This window comes from Arachis hypogaea, chromosome 20 (assembly GCF_003086295.3).
Source record: "Arachis hypogaea cultivar Tifrunner chromosome 20, arahy.Tifrunner.gnm2.J5K5, whole genome shotgun sequence".
In the NCBI taxonomy this organism is placed as follows: domain Eukaryota; kingdom Viridiplantae; phylum Streptophyta; class Magnoliopsida; order Fabales; family Fabaceae; genus Arachis; species Arachis hypogaea.
The window spans coordinates 132941562-132958737 of NC_092055.1; the positions used below are offsets into that span (position 1 = coordinate 132941562).

The 17176-nt window shown below is 37.7% G+C and overlaps 1 protein-coding gene across 1 annotated transcript; it reads right to left on the reverse strand.

Annotated features, from left to right (window-relative positions):
• Window positions 1–14482: 14482 nt before the first annotated feature.
• Window positions 14483–16344, reverse strand: LOC112786407 (uncharacterized). The gene is made up of 4 exons (XM_072231270.1): window positions 16226–16344; window positions 15805–16126; window positions 15627–15732; window positions 14483–15312 (listed from the first exon to the last, which is right to left on the reverse strand). Exons 1-4 carry the CDS (start codon window positions 16342–16344, stop codon window positions 14483–14485), a joined length of 1377 nt encoding a protein of 458 aa, XP_072087371.1.
• Window positions 16345–17176: the final 832 nt, after the last annotated feature.

A 17176-nucleotide genomic window follows, 5' to 3' on the forward strand; every position in this document is an offset into this window, starting at 1 on the left:
TATCAAATTGTATAAAATTTGTATTTTCGGATTCAATATGATTCTTCTCTATCCATATTAATCCTATAGTGGAAGTTATTTTTGTTTTTTCTGAAAGAATAAAAAGGTGCGGGAAAAAATCCACATTTTTAATTTATATATTGGGGCTGAGATAGTACTTTTTATCGTTATTGGAACTTTGTGTGTAATCCTCGGTTATGGACGATGGCCTAAGATAAATATGAGGCTCAGATTTTCAGTACCATAAATCGGAGGGTAAGTTTTTCTCAAATCGGACTCTCAGATTTGAATGTAACTGAGACACACTTCTGTGTCAATCGGATGGCCAAAAACAAATCAATGGGGATCGAACGGTGAATGCAATGATGCCTAAAATCTGAGGCTCAGATTTCACTCTTTATCAATCTAACGGGCAGGGTTATATCAACGATGATCAATGGTGAATGAAGGAGAGCTCTACAATTCTGAGCCTCAGTATTGTGGTCAATAACCACGTGTTTTCCATGCACATGGGAAGGTGGGGCTTGATAGCAATTGCACGAGCCTGTCTCTTTCTTCTCTCCTCATTCATCCCTTTCAAGTTTGAGTCCCATTTGGTTCAGTTTCAGCAACCATTCTTCATCCTTCCCCTTTCATACCTCTAAATTCATACACTTACAATAAATAAAAACCACAATGCCTAAGAAAAAAATTAAAAAAATAGATCGTCCTGAACTTCACATTATTAACTATCTTAACTAACCTCATTATGTAAGTATTTTTGTTAAATTTTTTTCAATATAAATAGAAAAATAATTATATTGTAAATTTAATGTAATTTATAGTAAATAAATTATACTTATTAACATATATTGTCCATTGATAATTATTAGTTTAGTCTTACACACACACACACACACACATATATATATATATATATATATTAATGTTAATTAGTTTGTTTGTTTATGTTATAATAATAATAATAATAATAATAATAATAATAATAATAATAATAATAATCTTCTGTAGGTGAAGAAGAAAAATTAGTAGAATATTTGTTATTATATGATTAGATTTATTTTATTGGTTTATTAATTGTATTTGTTAGAGTAAAATGGTAATTAGAATTTAGTTTAGTGGGTAATTTTATTGATGACAATAGTTGCTGGAATTTTTGGTAGGTTTTTTTAGTGTTAGTGACATAATAATTTAATTAAGCACTATTAATAATCAAAGTTAATAGAGTTTAATTTTCGCATAATTATATTAATTATTTTAGATTGTAGGAGAATATAAATTAGAATTCTTAAATTTATTTTATAGATTTAGTAATTATATTTGTTAGTAGAATGGTAATTAAAATATAAGTAATGATGGTTATTTTGTTGATAAGAAGTTTAGTGATAATGACAACTAAGTAGGGAGGTTAATTTATTTTTTGTTCGGGTGTATATTTAATGTTAATTATAAGCCTTTGTACTCATGTATGATTAACTACCATAAGATAACTTGAATTAATTATTCGTCTATATTTTGTAGGGCACAAAAATTTTGAGGTGTGTCCACATGAATCCACCGGGATTATACAATCCGATTGTTGAGCCTCTTGTGTGAGCCATTGGATTTTATCATGTATCTCAAGTTGGAGTGATCCAAGGTTAGTTGTAAACCCCGCTAAAATCGGTAAAAAATTAGTCAATAAATTGAATTTTAATTAGGAAAATTGAAAATACAAAATTAATATCAAAATAGGATAGAGCTCGTCAAAACGAGAATTTTAATACCAATTTCGAAAAATTTGGCCCAAAATTAGACCGGAAGATCTGAACCGGTTGAACTGGGGCTAAACCGGACCCGTGGGTCCAACCGGACCCATAACTTAAAAGAAGTAGCAGCTTCTTCTTCTCCATTTAGCTCCAACGACACCAAACAGAAGAGGGGAGGAAGAGAATTCCCTAACCCTCATCAAACACTCCAACCACCATAACTTCTCCGTTTGAGCTCCGATCGCCGCATTGTTCGCGGCCACACGTCCAGCGCGTCAAGCTCTACATTTCTGTCGGATCAATTTCATTGGTAAGATCCATTTTTGTTCCAGAATCTCTAACCCCCTTTCTTATGGTGAAATTGAAACCCTATAGTGAGATTTTTGCCAATTTTGATGTTCTAGGTTCGATTTAGCTTCCGGAACATATTGGGCTTGAGTCACTATGCGTGTGGGTACAGTAAGAGTAACCTAAACCCTAATCAATTTTGATTTTATTACGAAGAAGCTGAATTTGGAGTATATATGTGAATTAGGCGTGAATTGAGTTCATATATATGCATTGGAATTGAAAAGTGAGTATTTGGAGGCTTATTAGTGATTAAAGCTCGATTTGTGGCGGGTTTCTTTGAGCTTGGGGGGCTGTGTTCTAGCTTGTGAGGCTGCCTTGGATTGAATAAAGTGATCGGCCAAGGTATGGTTTAGGTTTCGCGCGTTTAATATATAAGGTTTTGTGAAAACTTAGGCTAGAGCATTATAGGATAAGTTGGAATGGATAAATGCATTAAATGTTTAGCTTTGTGGTCATGTTGGATAATTTGATGATTGAGTTTGTGTTGAGATTAATGAGCATGAGTTGTTGGTATTGTTGAATATGTGCTTTTGACATTAGTAATGATGGGTTGGTGATGTTGTTGATATAAGTTAATGAATTTCTATTATTCTGACTTATTGATTCATTAAAAGTGATTTATGAGTAGTTATTGATGAATGGAGTAGATGAGTTAATAAATTCTAATAATGGTAATTTGTGGTTGAAAAGGGTGGATCTTGGAATAATATATGTGTTTTATGAATTGGTATGAGTGTTAAGGTGGAAGTAGTTAGTATTGATGAAATCGGGCTTGATATATGGTAAGTGTATAGGTTTATTGGGTAAGAAATGAGAAATTGATGAAAAATGGGGTTTGGGATATTTTGGTAAAATATGAATTTTGATGAACTTTGGCAGTCCATATCTTGCTCTACAAATTTTGAATAAAGATGAGGTTTGTTTTAAATTAAAGAGTGTTTAACAAGCTTGAGATTGATATAAAGTTTGCGGAAAATTGAATTTTGTAGAGAAAGTTATGGATACCGAAAATTTGGTGCGAAAAACTGGATTTTTGAACATTACAGCAGAACCAGGTTTTCTGGTGTGTGCCCATGCACAGGTTTGTGCGCATGCACCCAACAGAAGCAAAATTTTACTTGTGCATACGCACGCCTCTGTGCGCACGCACACCTGGCATTTTTTTGTAAAGTGTGCATACGCACGCTCCTGTGCGTACGCACACACCAAGGTAGGGCTTCTGTTGGTGGCGTTAGCACAGATGAGGCGCTTGCACACTTAGTGATATGTGCGCACCATACATATGTGCGTACGCACACATCCTGCTTTCTTTTTGGGTTGTGCGCACGCACAGGTGTGTGCGTACGCACACGCCCAATTTTCCTGTACCTTTATTTTTTTGTTCTAAATATGATTTTAAACCCTAAACCCCCTATTTTTGCCCTATTAATCCTAGATCCTACTAGTAAGTTTAGTAAATAGCAGAAGGTAGGAGTTTGAGGTAACTTGGGAGTAAAGAAAAAGGTAAATATGAAGAGAAGTGTGAAAGGGAAGTTGTTATTGAATGAAGTTAATATGCAATGGCTTTGATGAATGATTAAATAATGATTAAATAATGATTATGATTATGAAATGGCTTATGAATAATAATATCTGACATACGAGTTTCCCTGGGTAAGAACCGTGGCTTGCCACCACGTGTTCCAGGTAGAATCTCGATACTCTGTTGACCCTACGTCGTAAGGGTGACCGGGCACGTATAAATTTCCGGGTATGGATAGCCCCCAGTGAGTGATTTGAATGATATATGAATGTGAAACCTATGCATAGACTCATGGGGATGCGCGACGGGGGACAGTCAAAGGTTTTCGGACTTGTCGGGTTGGCTGGATAACCAACAGATGAGCCTTATCAGCCATAGGACAGGCATGCATCATGTGCATTTGTTTGTTTTGATTGCTATGCATTTCCTGGGTTTGTCTAATTGAATATATACCTCCTGCTATCTGTTATACTTGCTATTTGCACTACCTGCTTATTACTTGTACGTGAACTTGTTTGGTTGCTTGTCTCTGCTGAATTATGGATGATAGAGGGATGGAGGATAAGGGTGAAATGGTTTGGTGTTATGTTAGGTTTAAAATTGAGTAAGTTTAGGCAGGTTTAGATTACCTATCCCTATTTATGGCTTCTGTTTAGCAATTAAGTTTTACGATTGTATGATGGAGTTCTAGGATTGCCTCTGACATTCCCAGGACCTTATTTATTATCTGCGTGGAACCTTTACCATGCTGAGAACCTCCGGTTCTCACCCCATACTGTGTTGTTATTTTTCAGATGCAGGTCAAGAGGCTCCTCGCTAGGCGTCTGGATCTTTGAAGCGAAGTAATTCCTGGGTGTATTTTGGGTTTATGCTTGTATATATGTATATATGTATCTAGTTTGCTCTCTAAGAAACTTGTTTATTTTGTTCCTCATAGAGGTTAAGGGAGAGCTAGGACCTTATTTTGAGTTTTGAGTATTTTGGGATATCTGTATATGTATGTATATATATTCTCCGGCCAGCCTTGACTTCGCAAGCTGAGTCAGGAGCTAGTTATGCTGTTTCCTTGGCTTTCCTTTACTCTCTTGATTATCTTTATCATTTCCTATTAGGTTTCTTAGCGCGCAAGTAATCCTATTCCTTGAGCGTTGCACTTTTTATTTCGTGATTTTGTTTCACCTGTTTTTCAAAGCTCCTAGTATATTATCTTTTTCCCACTATTATGTATACATTTTACTGTTTAGAGGTCCGTAACACCACACTACCTCTGTTCTTTGACTTAAGCGTAAAACTCTGTGTAGTAGGGTGTTACATTATGATATCATAGCAGTTCATTCCTATAGAGCTTGAGGACGAACTGATTATGCTTCTGTGCATTCTCTGTGTATGTGTCTATGTGCTATTAGGATATCTAACTGATATAAGTAGCATACATGTCCATGAGCATGCATTTGGGACTCTTAAGCTCTAAACTTGAGATATTTAGACTGATCACCTTAATATCAATTATTTGGTGTGAACAGGGACCGAATGTCGACTCGCGGATCTGAGCGAGGTAACTGGAGGGAAAATCCTAGGACCGAACCGATGCAAGGAACCCGAGATGGAAGCTCGGGTGCTGGTACGAGCAACATAGGTCAATAATATAGGTCTATGACCCTTACTGATTTCCTCAAGAGTGGTCCTCCTCGGTTTAATGGAAATGCCAATGCGTTAGAGGCTGATCGGTGGACGTGGAGAGATTTTTATACACTCAGCACATACTGGAAGCACTGTCGGTGAAAATAGTGACTTACATGTTGGAGGGAGATGCTCAGAAATGGTGGCAGGAGTTATATCATACCTTGCAGATGGAGTTAACAGATATCCCTTGGAATAGATTCAAGACAAGTTTTTACGGGAAATATTTCTTACATGCACTTCGCATTGCAAAGGAGTTGGAGTTAATGCAATTGAAGCAAGATAATATGTTTGTTGCAGACTATACTCGTGAATTCGACAACCTGTGTCATCTCTCAAAAGTCTGTCAAGGAAATCCAGCCGACTATGAGGTGTGGAAGTGTGCGCAGTATGAGAAAGGACTTAGGAGAGACATCTTCAACTACGTGTATCCACAAAGGTTAACGAATTTCACTGAATTGGTTAAGAAAAGTCAATTCGCAGAAGATTACTCCATGAAGTGGGCAATGCTACAAGAAGGCTATGGAGAGACAGCTCCATATAGGAAACGCCGGGATGCAGCAGAATCTGATTCTTAGACCCGAGGTAACCATGAAATAGTAGTTGAATTTTTAGCTACCTTGCATATCATTAATATGTATTATCCATTTGTGAAAAATGACAAGTTTTGATGATCGTGGAGTTCGAGCCAATGGTTAATCGAAGACTATTAGTTGTCGAGATGGAGGGATACTTAGCTAACTTAGAGGATGGGCTAAGCTCTTGAAGGATAAGAATCAGAATAACGCAGTGGAAGCAGGGTGGATTATACCTAAGAAACTGGAACTGTCGAGAGCTATTCAGAGCTACCGTTTAAAGTCCAGTGGCGTTAAGACTTTGAGGAAGAGGAATAGAGCGGATTCAACCTTTAGTTGCTAATTAATTAAGAGACGAGCCAAGGTAAGACCAAATCCCTATACGAGAGAGTTCTCGAGACCATTCTTGAAGATGTACCAGAATTTCCATCATAGAGAGAACATGAGTTTGTGATAGACTTAGTACCGAAAGCCGGATCAGTGTTGATTGCACCACAAGTGAAGACATCAATGTAATCAGTAAAACTCAGGACCGAGTTGGAGGGAGTACTGGAAGAGAGAATCGTCCAACTAAGTGTTTCTTTGTGAGAGCATGCCAACTAATCATCATGACTTAATCTAACTTTTCTCTTATAGCTTACATTGATAGCACTATCTTGAATCTTCTCCTGTAAAAGCCCAACTCATCGTTTTTCCGATTTTGTTCCTTACTCGTATGAAGCTTAACTCTTTTGGAATAAGCCTGAACTCATCCTAATACAATCATATAATTTTTGAATCCTGGAGACCTGTGGTACGTGAAGTTGCTCTCTTGTGAAAACTCACATTCCTTTAAAGCCAACTAGAACCTATTTAATTTGACATGCCTTATTCTTTCTATTCAAGCTTTGACTCGAATTTCTCCCCTGAGATGCCACTAGGTTTCCTTTCTTGTGCACTCTATTAGTTCCATTCAACTCTAGTTAACTGTATGTAAGACTTTTTTTTTGAATTCTCGTGAACACCGTTCGTGTTACTCGTTTGTCCCTTTGAACATAACATTTCTTGGAGAAAATCAACTCATATTGGATGTTGCGTCGCGCATAATTTATAGATACAATTATTAGAGTGTCAATTCTTTAAGGTAAGACTATTGAACATGAAAATGAACCAGTGACATTCCTAGGGAATTTAGGACCTTTATCCTCGTCGATCGTATAGCTCGTGACTAAATAGATGCAATGAGGTGCACCATGTGATTGAAATACCAGGATACGATGGAAGCCTTCGAGGCATGAAAAGAAGATTGATCTTTCTGCCAATACTTGTATCGCTTAAGCCTAATGAACCATTTAGGAAGTGACTACGATGTGTTATTGGAGGACTTAAGATGCGTGCTGATACAACACCGTGAAGTTGTAGTAGACGCCCTAGGCAAAAAGTTTCGAAGGGATTCTTGGACGATAATTCCAAAGGAGAAAATGTTAGATAAGTCAAAGTTCTAAGTTGGAGAGTGAGAGTGTGGTTGGATGTGCCAAACTAAAACCATTGCTAGTTTACAACATGGTAACGATGAGATACGGGACGCGTAATGAGACAATAAGGAGCCACCAAAGATATCGAAGTTTGGTAAATAAAGGAGAATTAAAAAGAGATCTATATGCCTAATGCAAACGCCAAAATAGAGATCATAGAGTCAAGGACTTAGAAAGTGCAATACTGGTAATAAGGAGCTACTAAGAGTACCGAAGCCGGTTGAATCAAGAAGACACCAAGAGAGGGTTATATGTCAAAATCGGGAGTTGGAATGAGAAACTGTTGTTCGAAGCTACAAGAGAGAATTTTCGAAATTACCTTGAGGTTTCTAAGACTTATCGCGAATCCAAGAAGATATGTTGAGCAGCCAACAGTGAAGAACGAAGTGACAATCTATGTGATTACATGTTCGACGCATAAGAAGGAAAAGAGAGACCACCAGAAGCCGTGCGAAATACTACAACCATCGAAGGTTCTACATTAAAGATAATAGAGAATATCCATCGATTTCATAATAGGTTGCCGAGGACTAGGACAAAAGATGATACTATTAGGGAATCTTGGATAAAGTGATCAAGTCTGTTTTGCCTATCAGAGCAAATTGCTTATTGGAGATATCAATGAGACTATACAACATGGAGATGGTGAGACTCCACAGTACACTAAACACCTTTGAATTAATCGAAAATTGGAATATCGAACGTCTTAGTTTCTGAACTTGACAGCCAAGACAACAGAGGAAAAGTTACGCAAATCTGAGTGAGAATTCTCACTATGAAAGCCGACAAAAAGGTTAGACAGATCTAAGAGGAAGACTTCTCAAGTTGGAAGGAAGAGGATACTGATTTCTAAAGATCACTTCAACGAACTAGAATCGGATGAGCGATCAAAAACTAAAAAGTTAAACCCCGTTACATTGGGCCGTTTGAAATCTTGAAGAGAATTGGACCACTGGCATATAGAATCGCTTTACCACCACATCTTTCAAACCTGCATGACGTGTTTCACATATCGCAGCTCCGTAAATATACTTTCGATCCTAGTCATGTCCTAGAACCGGAACCAGTCTAAGTGAGAGGAGACCTGACACTTTCGGTAACTCTGGTTAGGATTGATGATACCAGCATCAAGCGTTTACACAGAAATGAGGTTTCTTTGGTGAAAGTAGCTTGGAGTCAGGCTGGTATTGAAGAACATACTCGGGAGCTTGAGTCAGAGATGCGAAAGGACTACCCACACTTCCTTTCAGGTAACTCATTTTGAATTTTGAGGACAAAATTCTTAATTAGGTGGGTAGGATGTAAACCCCCCTAAAATTGGTAAATAATTAGTCAATAAATTGGATTTTAATTAAGAAAATTGAAAATACAAAACTAATATAAAAATAGGATAGATCTCGTCAAAACGAGAATTTTGATACCAATTTCAGAAAATTTGGCCCAAAATTGGACCGGAAGGACCGAACCGGTTGAACCGGGGACCAAACCGGGCCCATGGGTCCAACCGGACCCATAACTTAAAAGAAGCAGCAGCCTCTTCTTCTCCATTTAGCTCCAGTGACACCAAACAGAAGAGGGGAGGAAGAGAATTCCCTAATCCTCATCAAACACTCCAACCACCATAACTTCTCCGTTTGAGCTCCGATCGCCGCACCGTTTGCGGCCACGCGTCCAGCACGTCAAGCTCTATATTTTTGTCGGATCAATTTCATCGGTAAGATCCATTTTTGTTCCAGAATCTCTACCCCCTTTCTTATGGTGAAATTGAAACCCTATAGTGAGATTTTTGCCAATTTTGATGTTCTAGGTTTGATTTAGCTTCTGAAGCATATTGGGCTTGAGTCACTATGCATGTGGGTACGGTAAGAGTAACCTAAACCCTAATCAATTTTGATTTTATTATGAAGAAGCTGAATTTGGAGTATATATGTGAATTAGGCGTGAATTGAGTTCATATATATGCATTGGAATTGAAAAGTGAGTATTTGGAGGCTTATTGGTGATTAAAGCTCGGTTTGTGGCGGGTTTCTTTGAGCTTGGGGGGCTGTGTTCTAGCTTGTGAGGCTGCCTTGGATTGAATAAAGTGATCGGCCAAGGTATGGTTTAGGTTTCGCGCGTTTAATATATAAGGTTTTGTGAAAACTTAGGCTAGAGCATTATAGGATAAGTTAGAATGGATAACTGTATTAAATGTTTAGCTTTGTGGTGATGTTGGATAATTTGATGATTGAATTTGTGTTGAGATTAATGAGCATGAGTTGTTGGTATTGTTGAATATGTGCTTTTGACATTAGTATGATGGGTTGGTGATGTTGTTGATATAAGTTAATGAATTTCTATGATTATGACTTGTTGATTCATTAAAAGTGATTTATAAGTAGTTATTGATGAATGGAGGAGATGAGTTAATAAATTCTAATCATGGTAATTTGTGGTTGAAAAGGGTGGATCTTGGAATAATATATGTGTTTTATGAATTGGTATGAGTGTTAAGGTGGAAGAAGTTAGTATTGATGAAATAGGACTTGATATATGGTAAGTGTATAGGTTTATTGGGTAAGAAATGAGAAATTAGTGAAAAATGGGATTTGGGATATTTTGGTAAAATATGAATTTTGATGAACTTTGGCAGTCTATATCTTGCTCTACAAATTTTGAATAAAGATGAGGTTTATTTTAAATTAAAGAGTGTTTAACAAGCTTGAGATTAATATAAAGTTTGCGGAAAACCGAATTTTGTAGAGAAAGTTATGGATGCCGGAAATTTGGTGCAAAAAACTGGATTTTTGAATATTGCAGCAGAACCAGGTTTTCTGGTGTGTGTGCCCACGCACAGGTCTATGCGCACGCACCCAACAGAAGCAAAATTTTACTTGTGCGTACGCACGCCTCTGTGCGCATGCACACTTGGTATTTTTTTGTAAAGTGTGCGTACGCACGCCCCTGTCCGCACGCACACACCAAGTTAGAGCTTCTGTTGGTGGGGCTAGCACAGATCAGGCGCTTGCACACAAAGTGATATGTGCGCACACACACATACATGCGTACGCACACATCCTGCTTTCTTTTTGGGTTGTGCGCACGCACAGGTGTGTGCGTACGCACACGCCCTATTTTCCAGCACCTTTATATTTCTGTTCTAAACATAATTTTAAACCCTAAACCTCCTATTTTTGCCCTGTTAATCCTAGATCCTACTAGTAAGTTTAGTAAATAGCAGAAGTTAGGAGTTTGAGGTAACTTAGGAGTGAAAAAAAAAGGTAAATATGAAGAGAAGTGTGAAAGGGAAGTTGTTATTGAATGAAGTTAATATGCAATGGCTTTGATGAATGATTAAATAATGATTATGATTATGAAATGGCTTATGAATAATGATATCTGAGATACGAGTTTCCCTGGGTAAGAACCGTGGCTTGCCACCATGTGTTCCAGGTAGAATCTCAATACTCTGTTGACCCTACATCGTAAGGGTGACCGGGTACGTATGAATTCCCTGGTATGGATAGCCCCTAGTGAGTGATTTGAATGATATATGAATGTAAAACCTATGCATAGACTCATGGGATGCGTGACGGGGGACAATCTAAGGTTTTCGGACTTGTCGGGTTGGCTGGATAACTGACTGATGAGCCTCATCAGCCATAGGACAGGCATGCATCATGTGCATTTGTTTGTTTTGATTGCTATGCATTTCCTGGGTTTGTCTAATTGAATATATACCTCCTGCTATCTGTTATACTTGCTATTTGCACTACCTGCTTATTACTTGTGCGTGAACTTATTTGATTGCTTGTCTCTGCTGAATTATGGATGACGGGGGGATGGAGGATAGGGTGAAATGGTTTGGTGTTATGTTAGGTTTAAAATTGAGTAAGTTTAGGCAGGTTTAGATTACCTACACATATTTATAGCTTCTATTTAGCAATTAAGTTTTACAATTGTATGACGGAGTTCTAGGATTGCCTCTGGCATTCCTAGGACCTTATTTATTATCCGCGTGGCACCTTTACCATGCTGAGAACCTCTGGTTCTCACCCCATACTGTGTTGTTATTTTTCAGATGCAGGTCGAGAGGCTCCTCGCTAGGCGTCTGGATCTTTGAAGCGAAGTAATTCCTGGGTGTATTTTGGGTTTTTGCTTGTATATATGTAAATATGTATCTAGTTTGCTCTCTAAAAAACTTGTTTATTTTTTTCCTCATAGAGGTTAAGGGAGAGCTAGGACCTTATTTTGAGTTTTGAGTATTTTGGGATATCTGTATATGTATGTATATATATTCTCTGACCAGCCTTGGCTTCGCAGGCTGAGACAGGAGTTAGTTATGCTATTTTCTTGGCTTTCCTTTACTCTCTTGATTATCTTTATCATTTCCTATTAGGTTTCTTAGCACACAAGTAATCCTATTCCTTGAATGTTGCGCTTTTTCTTTCGCGATTTTGTTTTACCCGTTTTCAAGGCTCCTATTATATTATCTTTTTCCCACTATTATGTATACAGTTTACTGTTTGGAGCTTTGTAACACCATACTACCTCTATTCTACGACTTAAGCGTAAAACTTTGTGTAGTAGAGTGTTACATCAGTCAGCTTTGGTAACAACTCTAGTAGAGAGATGGCATCCAGATCCTCATACATTCCATCTCCCGACTGGTGAGTGCGCCGTTACGTTGGAGGATATAGCTCTAATCCTAGGTATTCCGATAAATCGTCTTCCCATGACAGGAACAACCATGACTAGTCAGGAGGCCATGGAAGCCGAATGCTTACATCAATTTGGAGTTGCACCGACAACCAGTGATTCCAGAGGAAGTTTCATCAAGATGACCTGGATTAGAAATGTGAAAGAAGGATTAATTTTAAATGATCGATTTGCCATGGAAAAGTACGTAAAATGCCATATATTGTTGTTGTTTGGGTCAATCTTATTTGCTGATAAGTCTGGGTCAGCAGTTCACAGAAATTTCTTCCATTGCTTTGTGACTTCTCACGGATACGCGAAATTAGCTGGGGATCGGCATCCCTAGCACACTTGTACAAAGCATTATGTAGAGCATCTCGATTTGATTGTAAAGAGATAGATGGTCCACTGACATTGTTGCATATCTGGGCTTGGATTCGTATGCCGTTGCTTGCCCCGATTCCTGGAACTCCGCAGTTCTTTCCACTGGCTAACTGGTAATATCAATTGTCAAATGATATTGAGTAATTTGTTACTTTGTATTGCAATATCTAGTTTGAAAGTTTAGTAATGAAAAAAATGTTAACAGATGGCGTAACTGGGAGCATCATAATTGGCCATATAGATATCATACTGTTGCTTATTTTAGGGGATTGTTAGATGAGGTTCAGGAAGTCCAGGTGTGTTCTCATTTATTGATATAGAAACATTTGAATATACATGTTTGTTGATGCGTTTGTATTATGCACTGGATAATAATATTTTTTTATCCAATCCAGTTTGTGTGGGAACCTTACAGTGTTGATCGGATAGAGGCAGATGTCATTCTAGAAGATATCGTAGTCAATCAGAAATTTGGAGTGCAACCATACCGTTGATATCATTTAAGACTCTTGAGTAGCATGCAACCGATAGGTGTAGGAGACAATTCGGGTTCGTACAGGGTGTCCCACATCAGGAGAGGTCTCTAGATGGCCAACGTGGTGAGATTTTAACCGGACCTAAAAACTTGGATTGGTCCGTCACATACAGATTTTGGATAATGCAGTGGACCAACCGATATAATCTTGTCCTAATTCATGAGCCTGTGCCTTTGCATCATCCGTTAGATCTTTACATGTCTTGGTATCGAGGAAAATATGGGACTCATTTGCACTTGTCTGATCTGGTCTTACAAGAAAATCAAGAGGGTGTACTAACCCAAATCAGCCACACCAGCCCGAGTCACAGCCATCATTACAAAGGCAACAACCTCCACAGTCAACACCACTACAGGAGCAACCTCAGCCGTCTTCAAATCCGTATATTCCTCAGACTTATTGCTCATCGCCTTTTACACCGTCATTCTAATCGAATTCAAATCCATATGTTTCATATGTATCGCACTTTGAAACTGGGGACCAAGCATCATTTAACCAGCTGCTTGGCTTCATGGCTACAGAAGCGGGTCAATCACAGTCGTGTAATTTGAGTGAAGTACCCCCACCCAAATCGACGTACCTGAATGTCCTAACCCAAGGTCAGAGGTCATTGGATACCCGAATTCGGTTTCGTTCACCTTCAGAAAATTCTGGAGGCAGATTGTCTGTTGACTCAAGTAGGAGTGATGGCGGTCGAGGTATTATTAATAGCGGAAACTCCCGTTGCATCCAAATGGGTCTTATCGAGGAGAGTATGAGGGATAATGACATTGATGATGTTGACTATTTGGAAGACTCCCCCGAGGGTGATGACGAGGATGATGATGACGACGATGAGGAGGAAAAGGACAATGAGGTCGATGATGGTGGACATGGTAAAGACAATGACTGGGGTGATGACCCTGGACCTAGTACAGGTAACGTAACCCTTAATAGGTTGATATCTTTACAGTATACTTTATTAGTGCTGAATATTACTTGTAGGTTGATATATATGTTATCTTAACAGAATACTTTATTGTGATTGTATATTGCTAGTAGGTTGATATATATGTTATCTTAAATTTTTCTTTAGGTGGGGCAAGTACATGAGCAAGTGGGACCGCATCTCCATATGTTGGAGGCAAAGGATATAACCTAAGAGCTGATCCTCCACAGCGGAGTACAAATAGATTCACACCGTTTGCATTTACGAATGTCGCAAAAAATTGCAAGAAGTTTTGCAAAGATGTCAAGTGGGCAATGAGAAAGTAGAATGTTAGACTTTGTGTAAGAAATATTTAGATTTTGTATAAGAAATATATGGACTTTGTGTAAAAAAGATATGGACTTTGTGTAGGAAATATTTGGACTTTTATAAGTAGCATGATTAGAATGTTTTGAAGGACATAGTGTTTGTTAGTTTAATATAAATTGACAAAGTGGCAACATAATGTATTTGATAGGACATAAAATATATAAATTTTACAAATTCAAAATGCCACCATAATGACATTCAGGCATTCTGAGCAGCACTGCCTGCACTAGAACCACCAACTTGTCGGTATCTACTATGACTGTGGCCCTCGACCCTACATTGCTTACAGCACCTTGGACCGCGTAACATTTTTCTGTCCATCTCATTCAAGAATCGGGTTATCTTTGGCCGACCCTTTGTCACTCGCTTCAAAAAAGAATTTGGTACAAACCGAGGTCCATCATACATAGGCCATGTGGTGGGATTCCCAAGTGGTCTAAACCTAGCTCTATAAACCTTTCGGACCTGGTCTATCCTATAAACATCATGAACGTATACCTGCCAATCCAATTGTTGATTTGCACAGCAAGCAAAGACATGGCGACATGGCATGTGGTCCACTTGGACTTTACTACAGTCACAACGACGCTGACGTAGATCAACTGCAAACTCGAGGTCGCTGGACATCTCACGCACCTCAAATACTTCATTTTGACTCTCAAAGCAATTAACCTGAATGTTTCTGGCTGTGCGTTGATTTGCATGCAATTTGGAGGTCACGATCTCAGAGAACACATAACCAGCATTAATTCGAGCCTCAGCTTCAACCTTTTTCCTGGTGAATAACTCATTTAGTCTGTAAAATGTTGCCTTTACAAGTGCAGTAATTGGGATATTACGTGCCCCTTTCAATACCGAATTAATGCACTCCACTAAATTTGTAGTCATATGACCCCATCGATATCCACCATCGAATGCCAAAGCATACTGTTCACGACGAATTTTGTCCAGCCACCTTGAGTATGCCTCACCCCGCTCGCATAAACGTCCGTGACGCAACTGGTATTCACGCACTGTCCTAGAGTACCCTGCGACATCGAAAAATAAGACATATATTACAATGACGGTAACTGTAACATGTAAACTATGTATTTATTTTATTTACCTATGTTGACGATAAGCTTTTGGAGATATGGTGCCTTAAATTTTCTCAAAAAATTAGACTCTATATGCCTGATGCAGAACATGTGGAAAGCTCTCGGAGGTGACCAAGCTCCATTACTGCGAGCCACAGCCGAACTTATAGAATCGTGTCGATCAGAGATAAGGCCCACACCATCCCGTGTCACCACATGTCGTCACAAATTACTAAGAAAAAAATACCACGCATCAGAAGTCTCACCCTCGACAATAGCAAATGCAATGGGCATGATATTGTTGTTTTCATCCTGTGAAACCGCCACCAACAGACAACCCTTATATTTTCCATATAAATGAGTCCCGTCTACCTGTACAACTGGTTTGCAGTACCTGAATGCTCTAATGCAAGGGTAATAACTCTAGAAAATCCGATGTAGCACCCGAATATTAGGAACCAAATTATCTCCCTGATAACAAGACATGGTCTCAAAGTGGACGGCTGCTGATGGCTCCTTAGCATACATGGCTTCAAACCATATAGGCAGAGCTTCATAGGAAGCCTCCCAACCTCCAAATATTTTTTCAATAGACTTTTGCTTTGCCAACCATACTTTGCGATAACTTATAGTGTAATTAAACTTTGATTGAACTTCAGCGATGACAGATTTTACCTTTATGGATGGGTCAGCCTCTACCAATGGTTTAATGGCTTCTGCAATTGTGATTGAATCCAACTTGAAATGGTCTTGAGAAATACTAGATCTAGGGCAAGTGTGACTACCATTATATCTCTTAATCTCCCAACAATACTTCCTCTAAATCATGCTAACCCTAATCAACCAATCACAACTTATTCTGTACTGTGTACATTTGGCATAGAATGTTTGGGGTTCTGATTCATACACCCGGTAATCTATGCCTCTACGGATAGCATAATCTTTAATTGCCGCAATCACAGATTCACGAGAACTAAATTCCATCCCATCACAAATTCACCATCTGTTACAACCGGAGGCTCTGCTACAACAATATCATGACATAAGTTCACAAAAGTACATATACAAGTATATATAAATACATAAAATATCATTAAACAAATTATACATATATAAATTTATAATAAGATATTAATATAAAAATACATTAATATATCCATCCATCCACGTAAATATATCATTTTTATGTTAACAAAAGAATATAAATTATATTATTCGATAATCGTATAATATAATGTAAGAATGTTATATACGGTTATATAATAATATCAATATATTATCTAAATTTAAATAAATATATACATAGATTTTAAATTTAGACATACAAAAATAAATATATAAATATTCATAATATAAATTATATAAACATATAATTCTTAAATACAATTTAACTTTAATATATATATATATATATATATATATATATATATATATAATTTAAATACAAACAATTTATTCACATCAGGATAATAATAATCATACTAATTGTCTTCAATAATAATATATAATAGTGCAATTTATATTTTAACTCTACAAATACAGTTACACATCATTAATTGCATACAGAACTTAACAATAATGATACTATTTAACGTCAAATTTAATTATTTATATCATAAAGTTAATATATAATTATCTAAATTACATACCTGCATTAAAGTGTTCAGGATATTCTAGTGCATGCATAGCCTCCAGATCCAATGCGTGCATAAAAGATGGCTTTTCGAACGGTTGCTAGTTTGTTAGTGCATTTGTCACTTCCGCCACATCTTCTCCATGGTGTCATCAGCTTCATCATCATTTTCGTTTGGCTCAA